This window comes from Struthio camelus, chromosome 3 (assembly GCF_040807025.1).
Source record: "Struthio camelus isolate bStrCam1 chromosome 3, bStrCam1.hap1, whole genome shotgun sequence".
Taxonomy (NCBI): Eukaryota; Metazoa; Chordata; class Aves; order Struthioniformes; family Struthionidae; genus Struthio; species Struthio camelus.
Window position 1 is genome coordinate 97158592 of NC_090944.1, and position 20400 is coordinate 97178991.

At 38.0% G+C, this 20400-nt stretch overlaps 1 protein-coding gene across 9 annotated transcripts in view; it reads right to left on the reverse strand.

Annotated features, from left to right (window-relative positions):
• RGS7 (regulator of G protein signaling 7) overlaps positions 1 to 20400 on the reverse strand; it is a 284031-nt gene that overhangs the window by 67214 nt on the left and 196417 nt on the right. For all 9 annotated transcript variants that reach the window (XM_068939272.1, XM_068939273.1, XM_068939271.1 and 6 more), the window contains one exon: positions 5104 to 5210. In XM_068939272.1, the coding sequence (XP_068795373.1) occupies positions 5104 to 5210 (107 nt within the window). The remainder of the gene's footprint in view (positions 1 to 5103; positions 5211 to 20400) is intronic.

A 20400-nucleotide genomic window follows, 5' to 3' on the forward strand; every position in this document is an offset into this window, starting at 1 on the left:
TAACCAACTATAATATCTGAACTAATGAAATAGCCACTTGTAAAAATCAATGTTGCCCATCAGCTTTTATAAACATGATTAATTTCTATGCACTAAACTGTATTACTGTATTACTGAAGGGGCAGGCCATTAAGTATCTTTCAGCTACCCCTTGTTGATAGTAATATGAAAAGGATTGTAGTTTCTGAAGCTGCTCCACTCTCTGAAATCTTTTAAAATCTAATTACTGTGGATGGGGGAGGAATATTCAAATCAGTCATAAACCTTCCTTTGCATATTACTGTTCTTCTTCTTCTAATGGGCACTAGGGAATCTTTATAAACCGCAGAAATCAAGTCTTTGCTAAAGAATTGTTATATACAAGTCTAAACGCCTTGCATGAGGGATGGCAGAGTTCATAGGCATTCAGGTTTATATTCACTACAGTTGACTCAAATGATCTCTTAGCAAAGGAAAAGGTTAAGAACGCTGGTCTAGCAGCATCTAGCCCAAACAGAAAGGGTATCAGCCAGCAGTGCTCCCCTGTGAACTGGGAATCAAAAAAACAGGTTGAGGTAGTAGGAAACAACACGGATTTTGGCTCTTCTTTCCTAACCTGGGAAGGGGATGAACATGGAAGGCAGTGGGGGAAAGTGTGTCTGAGCAGACAGACAGGGGAGTCAGAAAGACACATGGATTGGAAATGATTTTCCCCTCTTTGAAACATAAAAAGAACTAGTACATGCTGAGCCTGAGCTGCAGAGACTACAAAATAGTCCTTGTACCTGCAATTTCCAAATAAAACCAGCAAAACGCTGGAGAAGCTAACCTGCTTCTTTCCTTTATTGTAAAGAAGTGGCTTCCAATAAAAGCCTTCTCTCGAGGCACGGCAGCTGTTCCAAGGAGGCTACAGACAGCGGTGGAGAGCTGCAGTGTTCAAACAGGGCCGGAGAGCTCAGCCCTGGGGCTGGCTCGGCTCGGGGCACAGCCCCAGGGTGCTCAGCTCAGCTCAGTCCAGCGACTCAGAGCAACCCAGTAAGCACGATGATGCCCCTGAGGGGGATCCGCAAGCATCCACAGCCCCTCACACTCCACACAGTTTTGCGTCCAAGATGTTTAAAGCTCTCTGCAACATTTGTTTGCTATGTATTTTAATCTCCACTTAAAGGATGAGAAAAATAAGGTTGGAAAGGTTAGACATGTTCTTCAAGAAAGTGTCTTTTGAACAGGAAAAGAAATTACAAGTGAAATTTTCATCTTGCCAAACTCAAATTTTTGTTGCTGTCTTCACCAGACTCATGTTTTCACAAGAAACTTTGTTCCCATTTTCACCCTTTTCTCAGCTATTTATGCCTTTCAACTTAAAAGTTACAAAACAATAGCAGAACCTAAACTTTACCTCCGAAACGTATTTTACAATAAATTAGAAATTAATCATCGAAAAATGGGATTGTGATGATTACAAGCCTCAAGTATCCTAGGAGTTTGCTTAAAGACAAAAGGTATTAGAAAATACTACTTTTCACTATGGGTGGCGAGACACTTAGGCAGGATGTGCAATTTGTAGAAGAAATCAACATTTCCTTCTCTGGGTGACACTTCTGGAAGGTTAGCAGCTTAGTTGGTGAGAGCTGGGCATTCCTCACCAGGACAGCCACGTTATCAGTAATGTGGACAGGGCTGAAAGGATGCCAGTGAGCAATGCTTGGCCTCAGGAGGATCTGCTTTCTAAGGTGCACCTTGCACTATTTGTGCCTCATGCACATATTTGCTCTCAGATACAGGAGCGTGGAGAGCAGTATTCAGCTCCTTCTTTGGTACTAGGATTAAAATACCATGAAAGAGCCATACACACGTTCAGAATCTGAGAGTTCAGGTTTGCAAAGCATCACTAGCCCAAAATTTCCTGCTATGCCACATTGAGATTAATAAGAAACTACAACTCTATGAGTAAGACAAAGAATATTTAGATCCATCCCCTCTGATTTAAATTATTATCACAGAAATTGACCTAATTAGTCCTGAGTAGGTCAAAGAACAATCAGGAATGGTTTTTTTATTTCTAAAGCCATATTATCTAAAAGAGCAGATACAGCTAGGATTTTACAGCCCTCCTGATGGCAAGAGTAATAACTGAAAAAGCATAATTTTGCCTGTAAAAGGGCGTTTGTGCAAATGAAACATAATCTCCACTACTTTTAGCCATCTCTATACAACTTGTTTAAAACAAATTGGAAGTAATTTTACTGCCAGGAGGGAATCTGTTACCCTTTGGATTACAAAAATGAAGTGCATCGAGAACGTTATCGTAGCTAGCCTGGTTTTTGTAGGTCAGGCTGCTGTATTGCAGGCAAAGACTTCTCTGCAGAGACAAGTTCTAAACTTCTCGGTGCTGGCAGGTGCACTGCATTTTCTCTTTCTATTAAAATATCTAGAAATTGGTGAATCCTGTCCAATCAAGGGTCCTATTTCTGAAGAAACAACAGAACACCTGAACAAGTATTCTAGTGCAACATTCACACATTTACAGTTGAACTTTTGGAAACATTTCCTTTCTCCCTGTTGAATATACTGTCTTCATCTTCCAATTTAACAGTTGTAATAATAGTTTTTGCATTAGCTTTATTTTGATAAGGAACGCAGGTTTTTCAGTGAAGTAAGTTATGCTGGTACAACTCTAATTACACAGTATGCCACCACTATATATTTTTTCTCATGCCATACATTAACAGCTAAAATTGCATTGTTTTATCATTGTTAGCATAGTTACAGCAACGCAGACTTAAATCAGCTTTAAAGCAGCAGCTGCAAAGGGTGCTACAAAGCAGCAAATAGCCAAATTGCTACAGCTACCTACCAGGGCACCACTTGAGGAAATTACCTTATTTGATACGCACATGGCAAATATGTGCGTAATCCATAACTTAAATAAAACAATTGACATTGGTTTACAATCTAACCCTAACTAAATCTTTATGTCCAGCCATGTAGACTGTAGACTTCTCCGAGGAAAGCCCATGACAGACTAGCTGCAATAACCTCAGTTGCTCACAGCACAGCAAATGCTAATTGATCTCTTCCTTCGACTGAATTATGGTAGGGGAGGTGCTCATTTCCCACATGTAGATATAAGCAGACCAGTTGCTGTGCAGTATTTTCACCTTGATTTCAGTAAGCTGAACCCCCCAAAATAAGTTCCATTCTCTGCAAAAGGAGGTCCTCCAATAATGTGTCCTACTGGCTGCTGCTTATGCAGAGACAAGGCAAGAATCAGAACCTCAACCACCTCCTTGATCTTTTTCTGCATTTTGCTTACTCTATAACCCCTTGAGTGCCTTCCCCTCAGCAGTTAGTCCCTTCACCCTGTGCCATCCCTCTCTCCCATACACCAACTCTGAATGAGCAGTTGCCACCAAGCGAGAGCAGGAAATAAAGGAAACAGTGGGAAGTGGATAAGTCCTAACTATTAAGGGTCACTGGTCAGAGGACAGTCTGGTATGCAGAGCTACCAAGGCAAGGTCGGGGTTGTGTGGATGGGGGAGAAGGGGAAATGGAGTTGAGAAAACAGATTCTGGGCTGAATATTGAGGAGGAGGCAGCACACCGGGAGGGAAAACTTTTCCTTCAAAACCCCTCTCCTGGATCAATGGTGGCTGTGGATGTAGGGGAGGAAGCCTGGCATGACTTTCTTCTGTATTACCTGTACACTTGTAACTCATTGTTTGCTGAAGGGCAGGATTTTTACACTGTATGATCGACTACACAGGAGAATATCTTAATAGCGATACTGAAATGCATGCACTAACTGTTCTCTTCTCTGCTAGACTGCACTGTAGATACTTAGTTATATTCACTCTAACATTTTACTTTTTAGACCAAATACTAGGACCTTTTCTTTTCCTTTATATGGGGTCTATAGAGCGGAACTCAAATAAAAATATTGATAAAAGTATTCTACAGCAATTAACCTAATATAATGCTTGATGCAATAACTGCTCTCCAGTATATCACATTTTTTTTTCTATATTTGTAAGACAGCAGTCTCAGGTCTATTTTATTTTCTATGGTTTCTTACTTAAATAATTTTTAAGACAAAATTTAGACTTAATTATCTTGAGGACAATAGACTGTGTTCTATCAGAGATTATTTTTCTGTGACTAGGTAATGCACTTGGCAATAGGAGAACAGGCTTCCCAAACTATGATATTTACATAATCAATTTCATAATGATGCTCATCATATCATGATCTCAAAGTAGCAAATATCTAGTAAAGGTCTTCAAGCAGCTGGTGGTGATACCTGCCACCACTATTGCTTAATCACAATACACAATAAAACCACCGCTGTCAGTGGTGGCATATGGCAAACCAAGCAAATTAATTCCTGGTCTAGAATACATAATCAAATACTATACAATCGTATTTGTTACAAGTCAGAGGAGGTGTTGCTCTGCAAAATTCTAGCTTGCTATTCATTGATAGAACCCACCCACCTAAGCCTTTAGTTTAAAATCTAATACAACGAAATATAACTAGGTAGGATCCTGAATAAAATACACACATATATTTATATGTTTATATCAAATGAACGTTCCTTCTAGCTTCTTCTGAAGCACCTGCATATCTTTGTCATATACATTGTGATGTAGAAATGTGTTTGCACTCTTTTGAAGAACACATTTCTACTTTAGTATTAGTCTGCTATCTGTAAGGAAGTCCTCTGACAGGCAAAAAATATGTTTTGCTCTCCTTTTCTAATAGATACCTCCCCTTTTGCAAACTAAGAGTATGTTGGTAATAAGAGTCTGTAAGGTAATTTCATTTTCTCTATTAAACTTCAAAAATACTAGAGTAATTTATTTCATGAGAGACACTTCCACATTTAGCATTATTTTGCTTACCAAATACATTTGCAAGGATCAGAAGGGCTACTCTTTTCTTAACACAATTTATTGACTTAATTTTCCGAACAAAATCCTATCAATTTTTAATTCAAGAGGAATTGTCACCATCTGCTAGGTTACATAAGAGAGAAAGCATTTTATAATTTGCCATGAACCTTCATATGAGGCCTTTAGTATGAGCTCCCATTTGTGCAGCTCAGGAACATATATAAAACACTCACCTGGAATCGATAAAAGGTTCCATCATCCTTTAGTGTTAGAACATGGTCTGAGATTGGAAAGAAATAGCCATGTGCTGCCATCAGTGTTCCCAAATGTAGAGCTTCCACTGTTGAAAGAACAAAAGAAAAGAAAGAGAATTTTAAAAGGTTAAAAGACTTATACAGCAATTTAAAGACTATGTAATAAAAGACTTGGCAGCAATTTAGTCTTCTTGTTTGGATTCATCCTATCTCCTGCAGATAACCACCTGGCTCCAAATCAAGGTCCTGGTGTCATGAAAGCCCTCTCTTCTTCTATGTAATATAATGATGGCATTAAAGAAAGCATTCTCCTTAATAAATGGCTATTAGAACTCATATTTGTAGCTGCAGTTCCACTACTTATATTAGCATTAGCAGGTGGCCCCATGACATTCACTCACTGTTTCGAGGCTGACAAAACTGCTATCATTCTTACCCTGACTGTGCAGCCTGCTTTTCTCTTCAGAACAGTTTCAGATTATATAACATTAAAACAGGAGATTTCAATTACATGATATTTTCCTCAGGAACTTTATCAGAACTACAGTAAAGGACAGAGATTTCCTTAGAAGTATCATTACTGGGAATATAACGAGGAATAACTTTAATTCACTGTAGTGTACAAAACCATAATATGTAACAGTCAGGATCACAGGCGCTCTTTTATTTTCAGTAATTTTCTTACTCAATGCTTTCTTTGTAGTTACTTGGTTTGGTTTGGCTCACAAGAACCAATGTTCTAGGAAGAGATCGGTATTAGCTAGTCACGCTCTTGCTGCATTATTCAAGTCCTACGACGTTTCATTCTTTACCAGATTCCTTTACCAGCATTGCAAGAACTCCAGTTTATACTGCTAAAATAGCTGCATAGCAATCTCTCCTGTTACTTTAAATATTTCCTAACAACCTACTAATATCAATCCACAACCAGTGCAGCATTCTAATTTAAAATTTAATTTTTTTGAGAGGAGCACAAGGTTTTCTGAGCTACTTTGTTTGGGCCCCACTACAAAGCTGCAGGACAGCAGGATCATGCTGCTTCAAGACAACACCAGGGATGAGAAAAGGAAACAGCACAAGAAAAAGGCCATATAAGAAGCCTAGGGAGTAAGGAGAAGCTGGGAAGGGGGAGGAAGGAAAAGATAAAGAAGAAAAAGACAGAAGTTGTGAGACATGCCTGAAAAAGAGGGGGATCTCTGATTTAAACCATGGATTCAGTAAGCATGCAGACTCTGTAAGTATGAATATTTTCACTACAGAAAATGTTATAGTTCTACATTTCAAAAAAAAAGGCAAAACAGCAATTCTCCATGACTGCCGCTACCACACACACATACATCAAATTCATGCTTTAAAAAGACTTAATTTGTTTCTGTTGTCTGCATTTTGACTCTTAGCAATGCTAATCATAAATGTTTCAGCACAGATCTGCCTTGTCCTACCACTCTCAAACATCACAGTGGCAACTGAGGAGATTTCAGTCACAGCACTGTCATGCAGAAAGAAACGCTAGTACTGCTATGTCATTGCTAAATGGTGATGAAACTGGGATTCGCTTATGCTTCATGCATTATTGTTTTGGATATAAGAATGAAATACAGACATAGTTATTCACCTGTATTTCATCCATACTCCAGAGTATTCCTTCTTTCATCTGTTTGCTCACCTAGACACATTCACTGGTATATGCAATACAGGAGAAGAAATGGGTCATTTTTAAGCCACCCCAAAGCCCGTAAGTGTGCAGAAGGAGCAAAAAGGGGGATCTGGACAGCACTTGATTGAGAGCACATAACCTTACCAGGTTTATTTCATGCCTTGCACCCTCACATACCCTTCTGCTTTCCGTGCTCTGCAAACTCGTTCCAGCCCCTCTGGCAGAGATATCATCTACGTAAATCCAGCAGGCTCTTTTTGTCAGTGAACTCTACGATCTGCTACAAACTGCAATAATCCTGCTAAAAAGCCTTTTCCAAATCACCAGCCTACAAAAACACTTTCTAACAGAAGGAAGTTAGTTGCTTCTGTCCTGATGCTTGGGATGTGTGCAAATCCACTTTGGAATTTTATCCTAATTAATGTAAGTCCATATATTTTTGTTATTTATATCTTTTAAGCCACTAAATTCTATTATCTCTTGGATCAGACATCCTGAGGCAATAAATTCTGTAGTGATTTAGTTGCTGAGGTTCGTTTAATTTGTTTTATGTTGCCTAACTGTTAATTTCACAAAGCTTTTCTTTCTTCTTCGCACTGTGACTTATCATTAACATTTATAACATTCTTTTTTCAGGTATTCTGTATCTTTACAGAACAGGAGCAAAAACAAAGGCGGAAATGTGCTGATATTTTTTAGAGAAAGTATTTCTTAGATAAGGATGATGGGGCTTGCCAGGGAAGGCCAGAGCTTATTACTTCCACAACTCTGATGCTGATTAGAGAGCATTCTGTTCAGATTTAGAAGAAAATAAATAGGCTCCAGATCTGATTCATACTCTTCCTGGACTCTGAATTGTAATGCTTTTCAAGAGAAAAAAGAGTTCCCATTATTTCTCTTTACACAGAAATCGTTAGATTGCATGGGGGACACCAGGCCCAGTCTTGGGCCTCCCAACACAAGAAAGACATGGACAAACTGCAGGGAGCTCAGCGGAGGCTGCCAAGGTGGTCAGACCTGAAGCATCTCCCCTGTGAGGAGAGGCTGGGGGAGCTGGGCTTGATCAGCCTGGAGCAGAGACGGCTTCAGCGTGACCTAACAAACAGCAGTGTCCTACGAGAAGATTATCAAATGATGGAGCCATGCTCCTTATGGGGGTGCATGGCAGTAAAACAAGAGACAATGGTCATAAACCAAAATAAGTGAGGTTCTGACTTGTCATAAGGAAAAGATTTTTTTGCCATGAGAATAGCCAAGCAAGGGAACACGTTTCACAGAGAGGTTATGCAGTCTCCATCCTTGGAGGTTTTCAAGACCCGATAAAGCCCTGAGCACCCTGGTCTGACCTCAGAGCTGACCCTTCTTAGAGCAGGAGGTTGGGCTAGAGACCTCCTGAGGTCCCTCCCAGCCTGAATGATCGTATGACTCTCTAGTTCTAGGTGGGTGAAGTAGAAATGGAATGAAGAGCAGAAAACAGGGATGGATAAGTTGCAGAAGAAATTATTTAAAATGTCCTGCCAGAGCAGCTTATAATCCCAGGAAGGTTGGGTATAGCAAGGAGTAGGAGGAAAGATGTCAAAGGCCTATAAAGGTCCCACTTTATGAGCACTACTGATTCTCTGCACGGAAAAAGGATGAAGAGAGCTGGCCTTCTCCAGAAGGCAATTAAGCTCACCTAAGATGTGAATCATTCTCAACAGGAGCCTGTCTCTCTCCTTCAGCTATGTAGAGATTTAAGGTGGTTTTACTCTCACCTCAGGCATCTCATTCAGCTAGGATAAAGCCAAGCCAAATTAATGTTAAGGTACCTCTCTTCCTAAACACAGCCCTTACAAGTGAATAGGGACATATAAACTGGTCACATCTCTTGTTTTTTGCTTTAGTTAATAGACAATTAATTTTCGTTTTTCAGCGTTAGCAATCCAGCACCTTATTCTAGCACTGCATTATATATAAGTAAGTGCACTAATAAACATTTTTAATAACAACCTAAGATCCACTGCAGCTCAGAATTAACCCTGAGAATGCAAGTAGTATCTACCTTATTAAAAAAAAAAAGTTCAGGGTATAAGAATCAAGCGATTAACACAGCTATTCCACTAGAAAGTCTAAAATCCTCTCCATCTGTCTGCTCTGTCAACGGGGCAACTGCATAACCAAAGCATCTTCAATTCTCTGTTTTTGCAAGAGGTTGAATAACCTATAAATCAAATACTGCTCAAACAGGAGAACAACTGGGTAGTTGTTCTCATAGATATCTCATAGACTGGTAAAAGACTAACGCCACTATTCTCTGCACATCAGCACTAGAACAGCACAGAAAGAAAACTCAGCTCGCAGAAGTTTTCTAACCTCCAAGCAAGAAGTACACTAGTGTATTACAGACACAACAAAGGCAACACTGATATGTATCTCAATTTGCTAAAATCAGGCTGAAAAGGGAATACTCTAAGAAGCCCAAATGAAGTAAGACAGTCGAATTCAGGGAGAATAACTATGAGCTTGAATAGGAAAGTGCAGCCAGTAGGCCAGTCATACATGCCTGAAGGTCTAGGAAATTCAGTTCAGGCAGATTCTGTATTCCCCAGCTAGTGCTGCACGTGGTGTTAGGGGATGAACACTTAAAGAATCACCTTCCAACTCAAAGAATGGCAGGTGGAGATTAGTAACATCAAAAACTTCTATGAAGTGCATTGGAAAAGAAAAAGAAGCCTTGAAGAATACTTTTAAATACAAAAGTTCCCAGGTAAAAAGAGAAATGTTTATATGTATTTGGAATATAAATTCCGAAAACTAAAAGCAATAGAATATTGTTTCTTTAGATGGCAAATGTACACAGACACACATAGAAATGTGATATGCATACAACTATATGATTTCCAAATCATCAGTCATTGTGTGCAAGAATATGCAATATAAGCTAGATTCTCAGCTACACCCAGACAGTCTCATTGAAAAGGTATCATTCAAATCACAGTCAACTGCTATACTATGAATAAATGCTTCAGTCAGAGACATCACACTAATATCTGATGGAGACACAGTTCACTGAGGTTTAACAGAAAGAACACAGTAGATTCAGCTTCCTCTGTTCTTGACTGCTTGTTTTGAAGATTTCTGTCATCAGACCCAAGGTTTCAGACATACTTTGTAGCAGTGATAGTGCTGAGAAGCAGAAAGGCGTTGCCAAGAAACAAAAATCACTCAAAGCTCTGTTTTAATCTTTCATACTTAAAAAAGGACAGTGCACTGGAGGAGTGGCAAGTTATAGCAGCTAATAGAAAAAAAAAGCCTTATGTGAAAGACAAAAATACATCTTCATAAGCCTGCTCCATTTCAACAGGACATGAACTATCCTGATACGAATTCAAACAGTCACTGTTGGTATAGTTTTTATTCTTAATGCATACACAATTGCTGGGCTAAATCTCAGAGAAAGCTAAAATTTCATGGTTCATTCTGCTGTTGAACTTTATTTAGCTGAATGGGTGAAGTGAACAACACGTACATAGATTGATTAGCAATCATTTCTCTGGGAAGTAACATTGCTCACCATCCACTATGCCATTATAAGGAGAGTGATCTTGATGGATTAAATGCTAGTCACTTTTAATATACTTTGTTATATAACAGTGTCAGGAATTTTCTGTGCTTTGGGACAATACAAATCTGATGAAATCTGAAGAATGAAAAATATATCCTCGTTGTTGCGCTTGCATTTCATTTTCTTTTTAAATCTACTGCAGTTTTAACCCTATTGCATAAATGGTACTTTTTCTCCTTACTGTAATAGCTATTTTATGATTTGATGACTATTTGCTCACCTTAAATTGCAAGGTAAGGTAATGTCAGTGGACCAAGTTGTTTCTTATGGTAACATCCATAGCAGAGGACTAAAGACGAGGAATCGTTTCTTGTTTTTCTTTGGAATAAACATGTTTTTCTGCTCTGAAAATCCTTAAAGGGCACGTTTTCAGGGGTTACTGTTGACTCTAATTTTTCTCAGTATGTAAGGGCTTCAGGTGAGGTAGTCGCCATATTTATTTTTTCTCTGAAGTCTGTAAAACACCTTACTGTATAGTATCATACATTTGTAGCTCTATCTCCCAACATCTGAAGTGGCTTGTCATGATCTCTGAGGACTAAAGAAGAGAAAACAGTGTTTCGCACTTCAGCTCCACTTCAGAATGGCATTTCCGAGACTCTCTCTAAATGTTCCTCTGTGAATCTCAGACTTGGAGAAACAGAGGACATGGTTTGGGGCATTTTGTGCCCTGAAGGTCACTGTATAATGTAGGTGGCAATGCAAATCCCAGACTAGCCAGTTTTTCATATACTTCTTGATACTACAATGTTAAACAAATGAAAGCCTCTCTTTCCATCAAACAATAAAGTGTTTGCTGTTTGGGGCTATTTGGCTAATCTAAAATCCATCATAGTATCGAAATGCATTGCTATGCCACACTGCTGCCTGGAAAGGGAATCAATGACTCAGAACTTCACAGGCACACATTCATTTTAAGTGTCGAATGCCAAGACATCATCACTTACTCTCACCTCACTCCTGCTGTCATTTCATTGCCAGTCTGAACACAAGCTGAAAAGAATTAACTTTATGTTAAAGCAATAAAACACAATCTGCTTCTCACGCTCACACAACATGTAGGAGAGGCAGGCTCTGGGCCTGACTGTGGCATTTAAAGAGGGGAAAATAAAACAGAAAAGCTGTTAAACGCCTTGGCTATAAACTGCTCTGTTTTGTCCCATCTAAGGGATGGAATTTGCAAAGAGAGCAGCACCCAGCAAGAGTCATTTCAAGTAGGGCAAAAAAGTCAGTGAAAGAAAAGGCACTACCCAAACACTGTTGAAAAAGAAAGTCATGTCTGATTCTAAGATACTCATCACAAACAAAGTTACCTATCACCATAGCAGCTTATTCAAATAGGCAGGACTTTTTTCATTTGGCTGCTGATGCCATCAGCAGGCCAAAGACACAGTCATCAGTAGGAACATTCCTCAGCATATGAGGGAATAAAGGGAATCTAGCAGAGATGTGCCATGAATCCTGCCCTGCCAAAGGAGTGGTAACGTGCACCTTTAATTCTGAGCTGATCTATAATGTAGGGTGTCACTTACACACCTATCCCAGGTCTATAAACAACGGTGTACATACCTGAAATGATGACTACCTTGTGCACAGAAACATCCAAAAAAGTATAGTGAACCAGGGGCGCGCTATCAGCCTTGTATTATACATAACCCTGCAATGATTTTATCCATACTAGGTCCATAAAAGTCATGCCACTGTGAAAGACTGAAAGAAGTTAGGAGCTGAACTACAATTTCTTAAAGGAAGAAAATAAAGAAAAACACCTTCCTTCACTCTCAGAGAAAAATAAATAAATATGGAAAGAAAGGAAAGAGTTATCCTAAAATAGAAAAAAAAAAAAACATGATAGTCCTTGAATCAGAAGTCACATACCACTGTCAGCAGCACACAGTTTTCTCTTGAAAATTTCAATAGTATCGTCCATTAAATTTTCATGTGATTATTTCCCACTGGATTTAAGCTGATTCACATAACAGCTGTGTTACTTCCTATTAAAACTTGACTTTTCTGCTCTTAATAAAACTGTATTTTGAAGAACTGCCCCCTGAGACCTCAAATTGTAATGAGCTGAGAGGAGAAACCGTAGCTTTCATGGTGACAAAAGAAAAGGCTGCTGCAATTTGAGGTGTCAAGAGGCAGACAAATGGAAAGTGAGGTGTTAGAATTGAGCAGTGCTATACATAAAAATCTTCTTAACTTCACATCTAAGAGATGTATTTGGCATGTTTGTTTGGCATACTTAAAAAGCAGCAGCTACACAGAGTGGAAAAAATTCATCTAAGCTTCAAGCATTAAGTAGACCTCACTACTACGGAAAACAGCATACAACACAATTTAGCCACTGCATAACAACTTCACTGAGCACACAGTGATGAAAAGTGGCCTGAATGTGTTTAAATTCACATTCAGTTCTCCCTTCACCTCTCCTCAGATTTTTAAGGGGTCTACCTACATCACATCAGTAACCAGGCCTTCCCATGAGGGAATTTAGCTCTGTGCTCACCAACACAAGTGACCATTTATAAAACATTTCTTCCAATTTCGGTATTATTAGCCTTGAATATTTCTATTTTCAATTTTGTTTGTTAACAGACATCACAGACTTTTTTTTTCCAATTTTTGGTAACTTCTGTCATTTTTGATTGAAATGATATAAGGATGAAATCCAGAGTCCATTGAAGTATGGCCTTCCTGTTTTTCCCCCGGCACTTCCTCTGAATCTACAATTTCCTCATTTGAACTTTCATTGCTGTGCTGCTTCAGGGGCAAAACACAGAAAATCAAAAACTCTATGTCTTGTTTACCCAAATGACAGTCTGAACTTCTTCTCTCCATAAGGTATTTCCTGACACTTCACTCATCCCCCCTTCAGGATGAAAGTCTGTGCTACTATTTACTTTCACGTGAATACGCTTTGGAGCAAACCTGGCAAAGATAAAATCAAAAATATTTACAAAGAAAACCATTATTGCAAAAAAAAAGATCTTCTCAAAAATTCTCTTGGGTGAAATCTTGTTCCACAATTTCAAGCATCCACAGAAGAACAAAAATACTAGATGTAGACCACTTCTACTCAGTTGCAGAACTCTTACACTCTTGTATCAGATTCAGTTACATATTGCTTGTCACTTTCTGTTAGGACACCAGCTCTCCCAACTTTCTTCTCCCCCAGGGGGAGGGTCTGTAGACATGTGATCGTGTCATTTCACCACAAACATATGGCGTGGAGCCATGCAATACATTCTTCATGGTCCATGACACCCTAGAAGCTGTGCTAGCAGGTGTCAGCCAAGAAAAATATTTTACTCCACGGTCCCTTCAGACATGGAGTCCTGAACAACGGAAAACTTCCTTGGCTGCAGCACCATGTCACAGCTTCTCCCTTTCTCGGGGACATTCATGGCCAGGCACCAGTGGCCACATCTCCAGTTCCCCTCTCAATCAGCTGTGTGTGAAAATCACAGGCATGGAAATAGTTACAGCAATGCGCATCAAATATATGACAAATAGGTACTAACACAGCTAGGTATGTGTTGGCATGGGGTGGGGGAAAGACCATGTTCAAGCCTTGGCAGATCGAGGACATGTGAATAAGCACTGTGGTCTATGCGCTGCTTAGATTTGTGGCCAGCAATACAGTGTAATGGCAAGAGTGGGCACAGACTTTTCCAAAGCAAAACATATTTGTTCCTGAAAGAAACACAAAAGATAATATTGTTGAATCATGGGGATGTCAGCTAACGTGGAGTTTTTTAAGTTGGATGAGGGCAAGCAATAGCTAGCAATAAAATCACGCTATGAGTACTGCTAGTTAAGATGAATCATGACACTTTTTTAGTCTCTGAGTCTGTTTTGATATCAATTGCTACTACATCAGCCATTAATTTTGTATCATTGTCATACATTGCTATCATAATCACAGAACACCCACTTGTGACCAGGCAGTTTAGATAATACAATTACAAAGAACATACAGCAGCAGCTAGAACAACAACTGCCTCTTTCACTGCACTATATGCAGTAAAGAAGAATATAATCTTTGTTATAACGATTTTCATAACTCTGGCAAACTGTTGAGTATAAAAAGATGAAAATAATGTATTTCTTTCAATTGGAAGAATGCTGTGGAGGTAACTTTCCAAAAAACAACACAGGTATGTCATTCCCAATTATATACCATTATCTGTGATGAGTATATATAAAAAACCAGAGCAGTTGTTGAAACAGAATCACTTTTAGAGAGTAAACAGAGTAAAATACATTTAACTGTCCACATTAAAACGAAGGATGACAGAGTAAACTTTAAATACGCTGCAAGATTCCATTTTATGTCATTTTTACAATCTGATTCACATATTCCTGTTGCTGAATAACTCCCCTCCCAGTGCTCAGTGTTCCTTGCTGTAGGAGATTTACCTAGATAATTGCAGAGAATTGAGAGTTCAGCAAGATAAACTCTTTACTATTAAAAATATGGAAAAACTGTTAGCTTTTCAACAGACATTAACCAGCAAAAATAGCTTCAAGAAAGCCATTCCATAAGGGCTTTCTTTCCTCCAAAAAAAAAAAAAATGTCTCAGTGAGTGAAATATTTCTTCTCTAGTGGCAGAATCTAAATGAAGAAGGAAGAGATACCGCTGCTGACAACAACAGCAAAAAAAAGTAAATTGATAAAATGAACAACAGTACATAGCTGGGTAAACATAATGGTTATTCTGTGTTTTAAGAGAAGTCAAATATTAAATTGCTGAACCGTCAGCAGTAGTATGAAACTTATCACTTATATGAGCCTAAGCACTAAAGGAAAACAAAGGTGTCAAATGTGACTACAAGTTTTTAAAAGACCTCTGGAAAAAAAATCTGAGAAAACAAGATGAATAAGAATGACATCCATACAGACAACATGATAGAACAAAAATAAAAGGTAGAATGAGTAAAAATATAGAGATAGAACAAAAATAAAAGGTAGAATGAGTAAAAATATAGATAAATGTCACAGAACAAGAATGACTCAGAACAGCTTTTATTGGTGGATGCAATTTCTCTCAACTCTACAGCTGTTACTTTGTGGAGTTAATGAACATGAAAGATCATGAAAATGATCTGGTTGACATATTAACTTGGATTTCCAAAGGGCTCTTGGCATGATTCCCCCAAAGGTTTTAAAGGAACTAAGTTGACCTGGGATAGAAAGTCATGGAACAAGCAATAGGTAGGAAGAAAGGAACAACGGTTAGGCATAGATGATCAGTCATCACATAGGAGGGAGGTAGTCACTGCAGTTCTCTAGCTATATTTGGTAGATCCTGCACTGTTCAATATCCTCCTAAAATATCTACAGAAAAATGTGGCTGACGATACAACAAAATTTACTAACAGTACAACCTTACTGAGGTAATTAAAAAATGAAGAGTTGTGAAGATATGTAGAAGGATCTCACAAAACGAACTGACTGGACAATACAACTGTGAATGGAGCTGAATGTTGATAAATGCTAAGCAATTCAAATATGAACATTCCCTCTCCAAGTTTACATGCTCAGTAAGGAGCATGCTGCTGTTATTAATGTGTCATTAGCTGCTGCTGCTCAGCAAAGAGCCACTGTAGATGATCCTGTGAAAATGTCTGCTCAAACTTCAAACAGAACAAAATAAATTATTAGCAAAGAAATAGAAAACAAATCAGAAGATGATATTATTATACGGCATACCACACCCACATCATTAATTCTGAGTAGAGTTCTGGTGATTTCATCTCACACTATATATATTAACGCTGGAAAAGGCAGCAAGAAGGGAAATAAGGATGATAAAAGACATAGGAAGGCTTCCTTACAACAAGTGATGCTGCAAATCAGAAGGTGGATGATGGAGGACAGCTATATCGGTATATAAAATCACGACTGGCAAGGAGAGAGTGATACAATACGGAATAATAACTTATTACTTCCCATAATTCAAGAACTTGGAGTTAATCAATGAAATTATCAGGCAGACACTTCAAAACAAATAAAAAATGCACCTGCAATACCTGATTAAACTGTGTGTCACTGGGTGTTGTACTGGGTGTTGTCACTGGGCGTTGCAAAAGCAATGGAAGAAAGGTCATTCGAGAACTACTAAACAAAAAGCTGTAGGTACCACTCCAGGTCAGGGAGCTCCCTAAGCTTCAGGGGGGCAACAGCAGGGAAGGTGTGCCGAGGCATTGCTACTACCCTGGCTCTGCTGTCTGAGCCACTTCTGAAGTGTTTGTGACTGATCGCTGTCGGAAACAGCTCACAGGTCCAGATGGTCTGACTGCAGTACTGCCTATCTTATGTTCTTATTGACTTTGTTGTACACAATTCATTTAATTTCTAGTGTTTTGGCTTGTGCCTTGCACAGAAATTAATTTGCATTAATAGCTATGTTTTTGCTTGCTGTTCAGAAGATTTTTGGCTTGCTCATTTTTTAAAAATTTCGTACTATTTGCAACCACTAGTATGTGCAAACGCTTTCGGTGTGGGGAATATCTTTTAATATTAGAACTGAACTTACAATATATTTATCTGCTAATTGGTCTTCATGGAGATAATTTCAGCATGGTAGAATCTCTTCTAAATGTACCGTGTAGGAACATAAATAGACCTTTCACTTCTACTTTATTCTCAGCCACTCATCATTAGTATGGTAAAAGGTATTGTGAATTACCTTTGATCTATTTTTTGTAAGAGTAAGTTTTCATCTGCTTCAGGTAGCTCAGGGCATATATTTCACAAAGTTCATTAACGGGAACTTTAAACCCTTGGAATTTTACAGTTGAAACTCTTTAAATAGATGCCTGTGTGTTTAACTTTATTATGCTGTTATGGTGGCAGCCACTATTACTAAAAATTCATGTCAGGTTTAACTGTGAAACTGTAAATCCCCATCCCTAATTTTTTCAAACCAGTCTGCTTGAAAATAACCTCAAGTTAGATGACAAATATATAAAGCCATCTCAAGAAATAGCAGCTTTCATTTACGTTAAATGAAGTCAATCATTTATTATTTCTCTGAAAGACCTTAATCAAAAAACTTAAACTTTTTTAAACCCAAGGTTACTCGGATACTGCAGCTGTTTAATAGATTTTTGCTGTGTTTTTGTACTGGTAGTGACTACATTTGAAGATGTTATTAATTCCACAATTTCAATATATAAAAATTTCATATTTACAGTTCTTCTTAAGCTTCCTAATAAGCTTAAAAGCTATAAAAAAAGGCTAAGCTTTCCAGTGTATCTAATGCATGTGTTACCTTTAGGTAGACAGCAATTAAGAAAGAAATTTCCAAAAGCAATTATAAATTACTGTTTATAATTTCTGCATGCCTAATCTGCAATAAATAGGATCTTTTTGTTTATTTGATATTAACTAATGTAATTAATTTAGAATTTAATTAATTTGAGGTCCACCAAACTTAATCAGATTCTGGTGTCATTGGTTATTTTCTGTTTTGTAGACCCAAGCCTACCAAGTCCCAGGCAGAATAAGGTCTTGCAACTACAAAACCACGGTGGACATGGCCCTTGTCACCCAGCCTTCCACACAAACAGTGAAACTCCTGCTGATTTTTTAGCTTCAGTTTGTCTGTTTTCCTATCTGTAAAATTATAGTAGGTGAGCCAATGCAATCAGTGAAATCGGAGGAAAGGAGAAATATAAGCGTGAGAATATGTGAATGAAGAAAGGAGGAACTGATTCATATCATATTGCTCAGGTACACTCTAGCTTGGGAATAAGCTGGTAGCTTTTTCTCGCGCTGCCAAACAGGTTTCTTACCTCTTCTGCACATGATAGAACCGTTACACTTAGATCCAACAACCAGCCATAAGTAGACCAGAACCAAAAGATTCTCTGCAGAATAAAACTGAGGAATAAATGATGGAGAAAAAAATTGGAAGAGAAGAAAAGAGAGAGGGAAGGGAAAACTGAAAAATACAGAGACTCAAGTATTCATCTGTCCAAGGTGAAACGGCAAACAATGGTACCTGGTACACTAGAGCACCTAGCAGTTCACTTAGTCTTGAAACCTCAGCATGCCCCTCTGTTAATGTGTGGACTGCAGTATTTCTCTGTATGTGCTATGTGAAAACTGAAAACCATCTTAAGGACAGTTAGTAACAAAAACAAGAAAAGGCCTTACATTAATATTTCAGTCATCAAATTCTACAGACAAGACATAAATATCAAAACATTTTTGTTTACTTAACTATAAATAGCTGAAGCAGCTGTTGGCAAGATGAATAGGAGCTCAACTGCTTTTATTCAATTAAATTGTCCAGATTTATAATCTCCCTTCCACCTACTCCTGCCTTCCATTACTATATAACATAGTTCTCTGGGAAACAAGGGAGCAGAAAGCTAATGAAGTCTCTAGACAATTATTTAGCTGCTTTTAATTAAATATGCTGGTATTAAATCAGAATTACTCAATGTTCTTCCTCTTAAGCCTCCAAAACTTGGTACAATACCAAAGTTTCAGAAGAAACGGACAAAGAGGAAAAGTACAAAAATTCTTAGCAGCTTTAGTAAAAACGAGACTAAATCTTTCATTAGCAATTTAATTTATATAATGAATTTTTCAGCTTTATTTTTAAAAATTATCAGAGTGTCAGAGTTTTCCCTAAAAGGATACACGTTATATATGATGCTTCAGTTGTACTTTTCTCCTTACCTAAGTTAATTCAATAAATATACATTTTATTAACAGTGACAGTAGCATAATAGTCTCTGACTATGCTGGGTAAGCAAGATGCTGCAGCTACTGGCACGGAGAGTTACAAGGTAAGCAGACAAGATAGCAGACAGATAGGACTTTCAAGTCAGTAGGATTTGTTATCCAAAGCCAGTTGTTCTGAAAATCTGATACATCAGTAGGAAGTTAATATTGGATAGTGATATATTTGTCTTACTCTCCTTGGAGGTAGAGGTCACCTTATTCCTTGCTTCTGAGTGATGACATCAAGGAAAACAGATATTGGTATAACAAAATAAAAAGAGGCAATCCAGTTTAGCAACACCAGTTTCATTAGGTACGTTATCAGTGCAAGCTAAATTAAAAAATGGCCTGATCTATTAGCTGACTGCAAAAACTGATAAAGTCTTCTAAACTTTGCAAAGCTTTTGGGCTAACCCAAATAGTTTTGGGCTAACCCAAATTGATTAGTTCATCTAATATATATCTTTATGACAAAGCTGTGTACTTGGGAGGTAACTTGCTGGGTAAAGCTTTCAAACATTTAATTTAGACTTCTTACAGTCTAATTTGTTGTGTAACAGAAACGGTGAAATATATACTTCCTATTGGTACAACAGAGCCTCTGAAGTTCTTTTCAGTGTAATCATCAGTTGAATTTAATGCTTACTGATTTTTCAGCTTCTATAATCTGGATCTGGGTAGCAGTTTTAGCACGAACTTGAGTGCTTGTTTGAGTAGGCTTCTTTAGACTTAGTTTGCTAATCAGTACTCTATATTCTGTTCACTACTTCTTTCTTACTCTTCTCTCAACAAAGCTCATCAGAGACTTCAGTGAAAGTTGTCTTTAGTAAGAAATAAATCATGCTGAATGAAGTCCTTTTTCACACATTGTTTATTACAGGACATAATTTTTGGTTGTGCTGGGTGTTAATTAAAAAGCAAACAACTGAACAACATTTAGTCTTTCATAATGTCCTTACTGTCTACTGAGTTCCAAAGAAAATGTTGTTCATTGGTTTATTTGCTTCAATTTTTAAAACACTGATCAGGTATCAGCCATTTTGTCTAAATTAGCCTTTAGATTTTAGCGTGAGATACAGTTTAAAGAACAGGTTACACCGAATCCTGTTTTAAAAGGAATCTAGCTAAGTAGGCTCTTTTACAGTTAATAACAAAACCTTGAAACTCCTGTGGGGTTTGAATTTCGCCTTTACTGACTAAAACAGAGGCAGAAGGAATGGGTGTCCTGTGAAGGTATTACTCTTATCACTGAAAACAATTCTCGTAGAATTT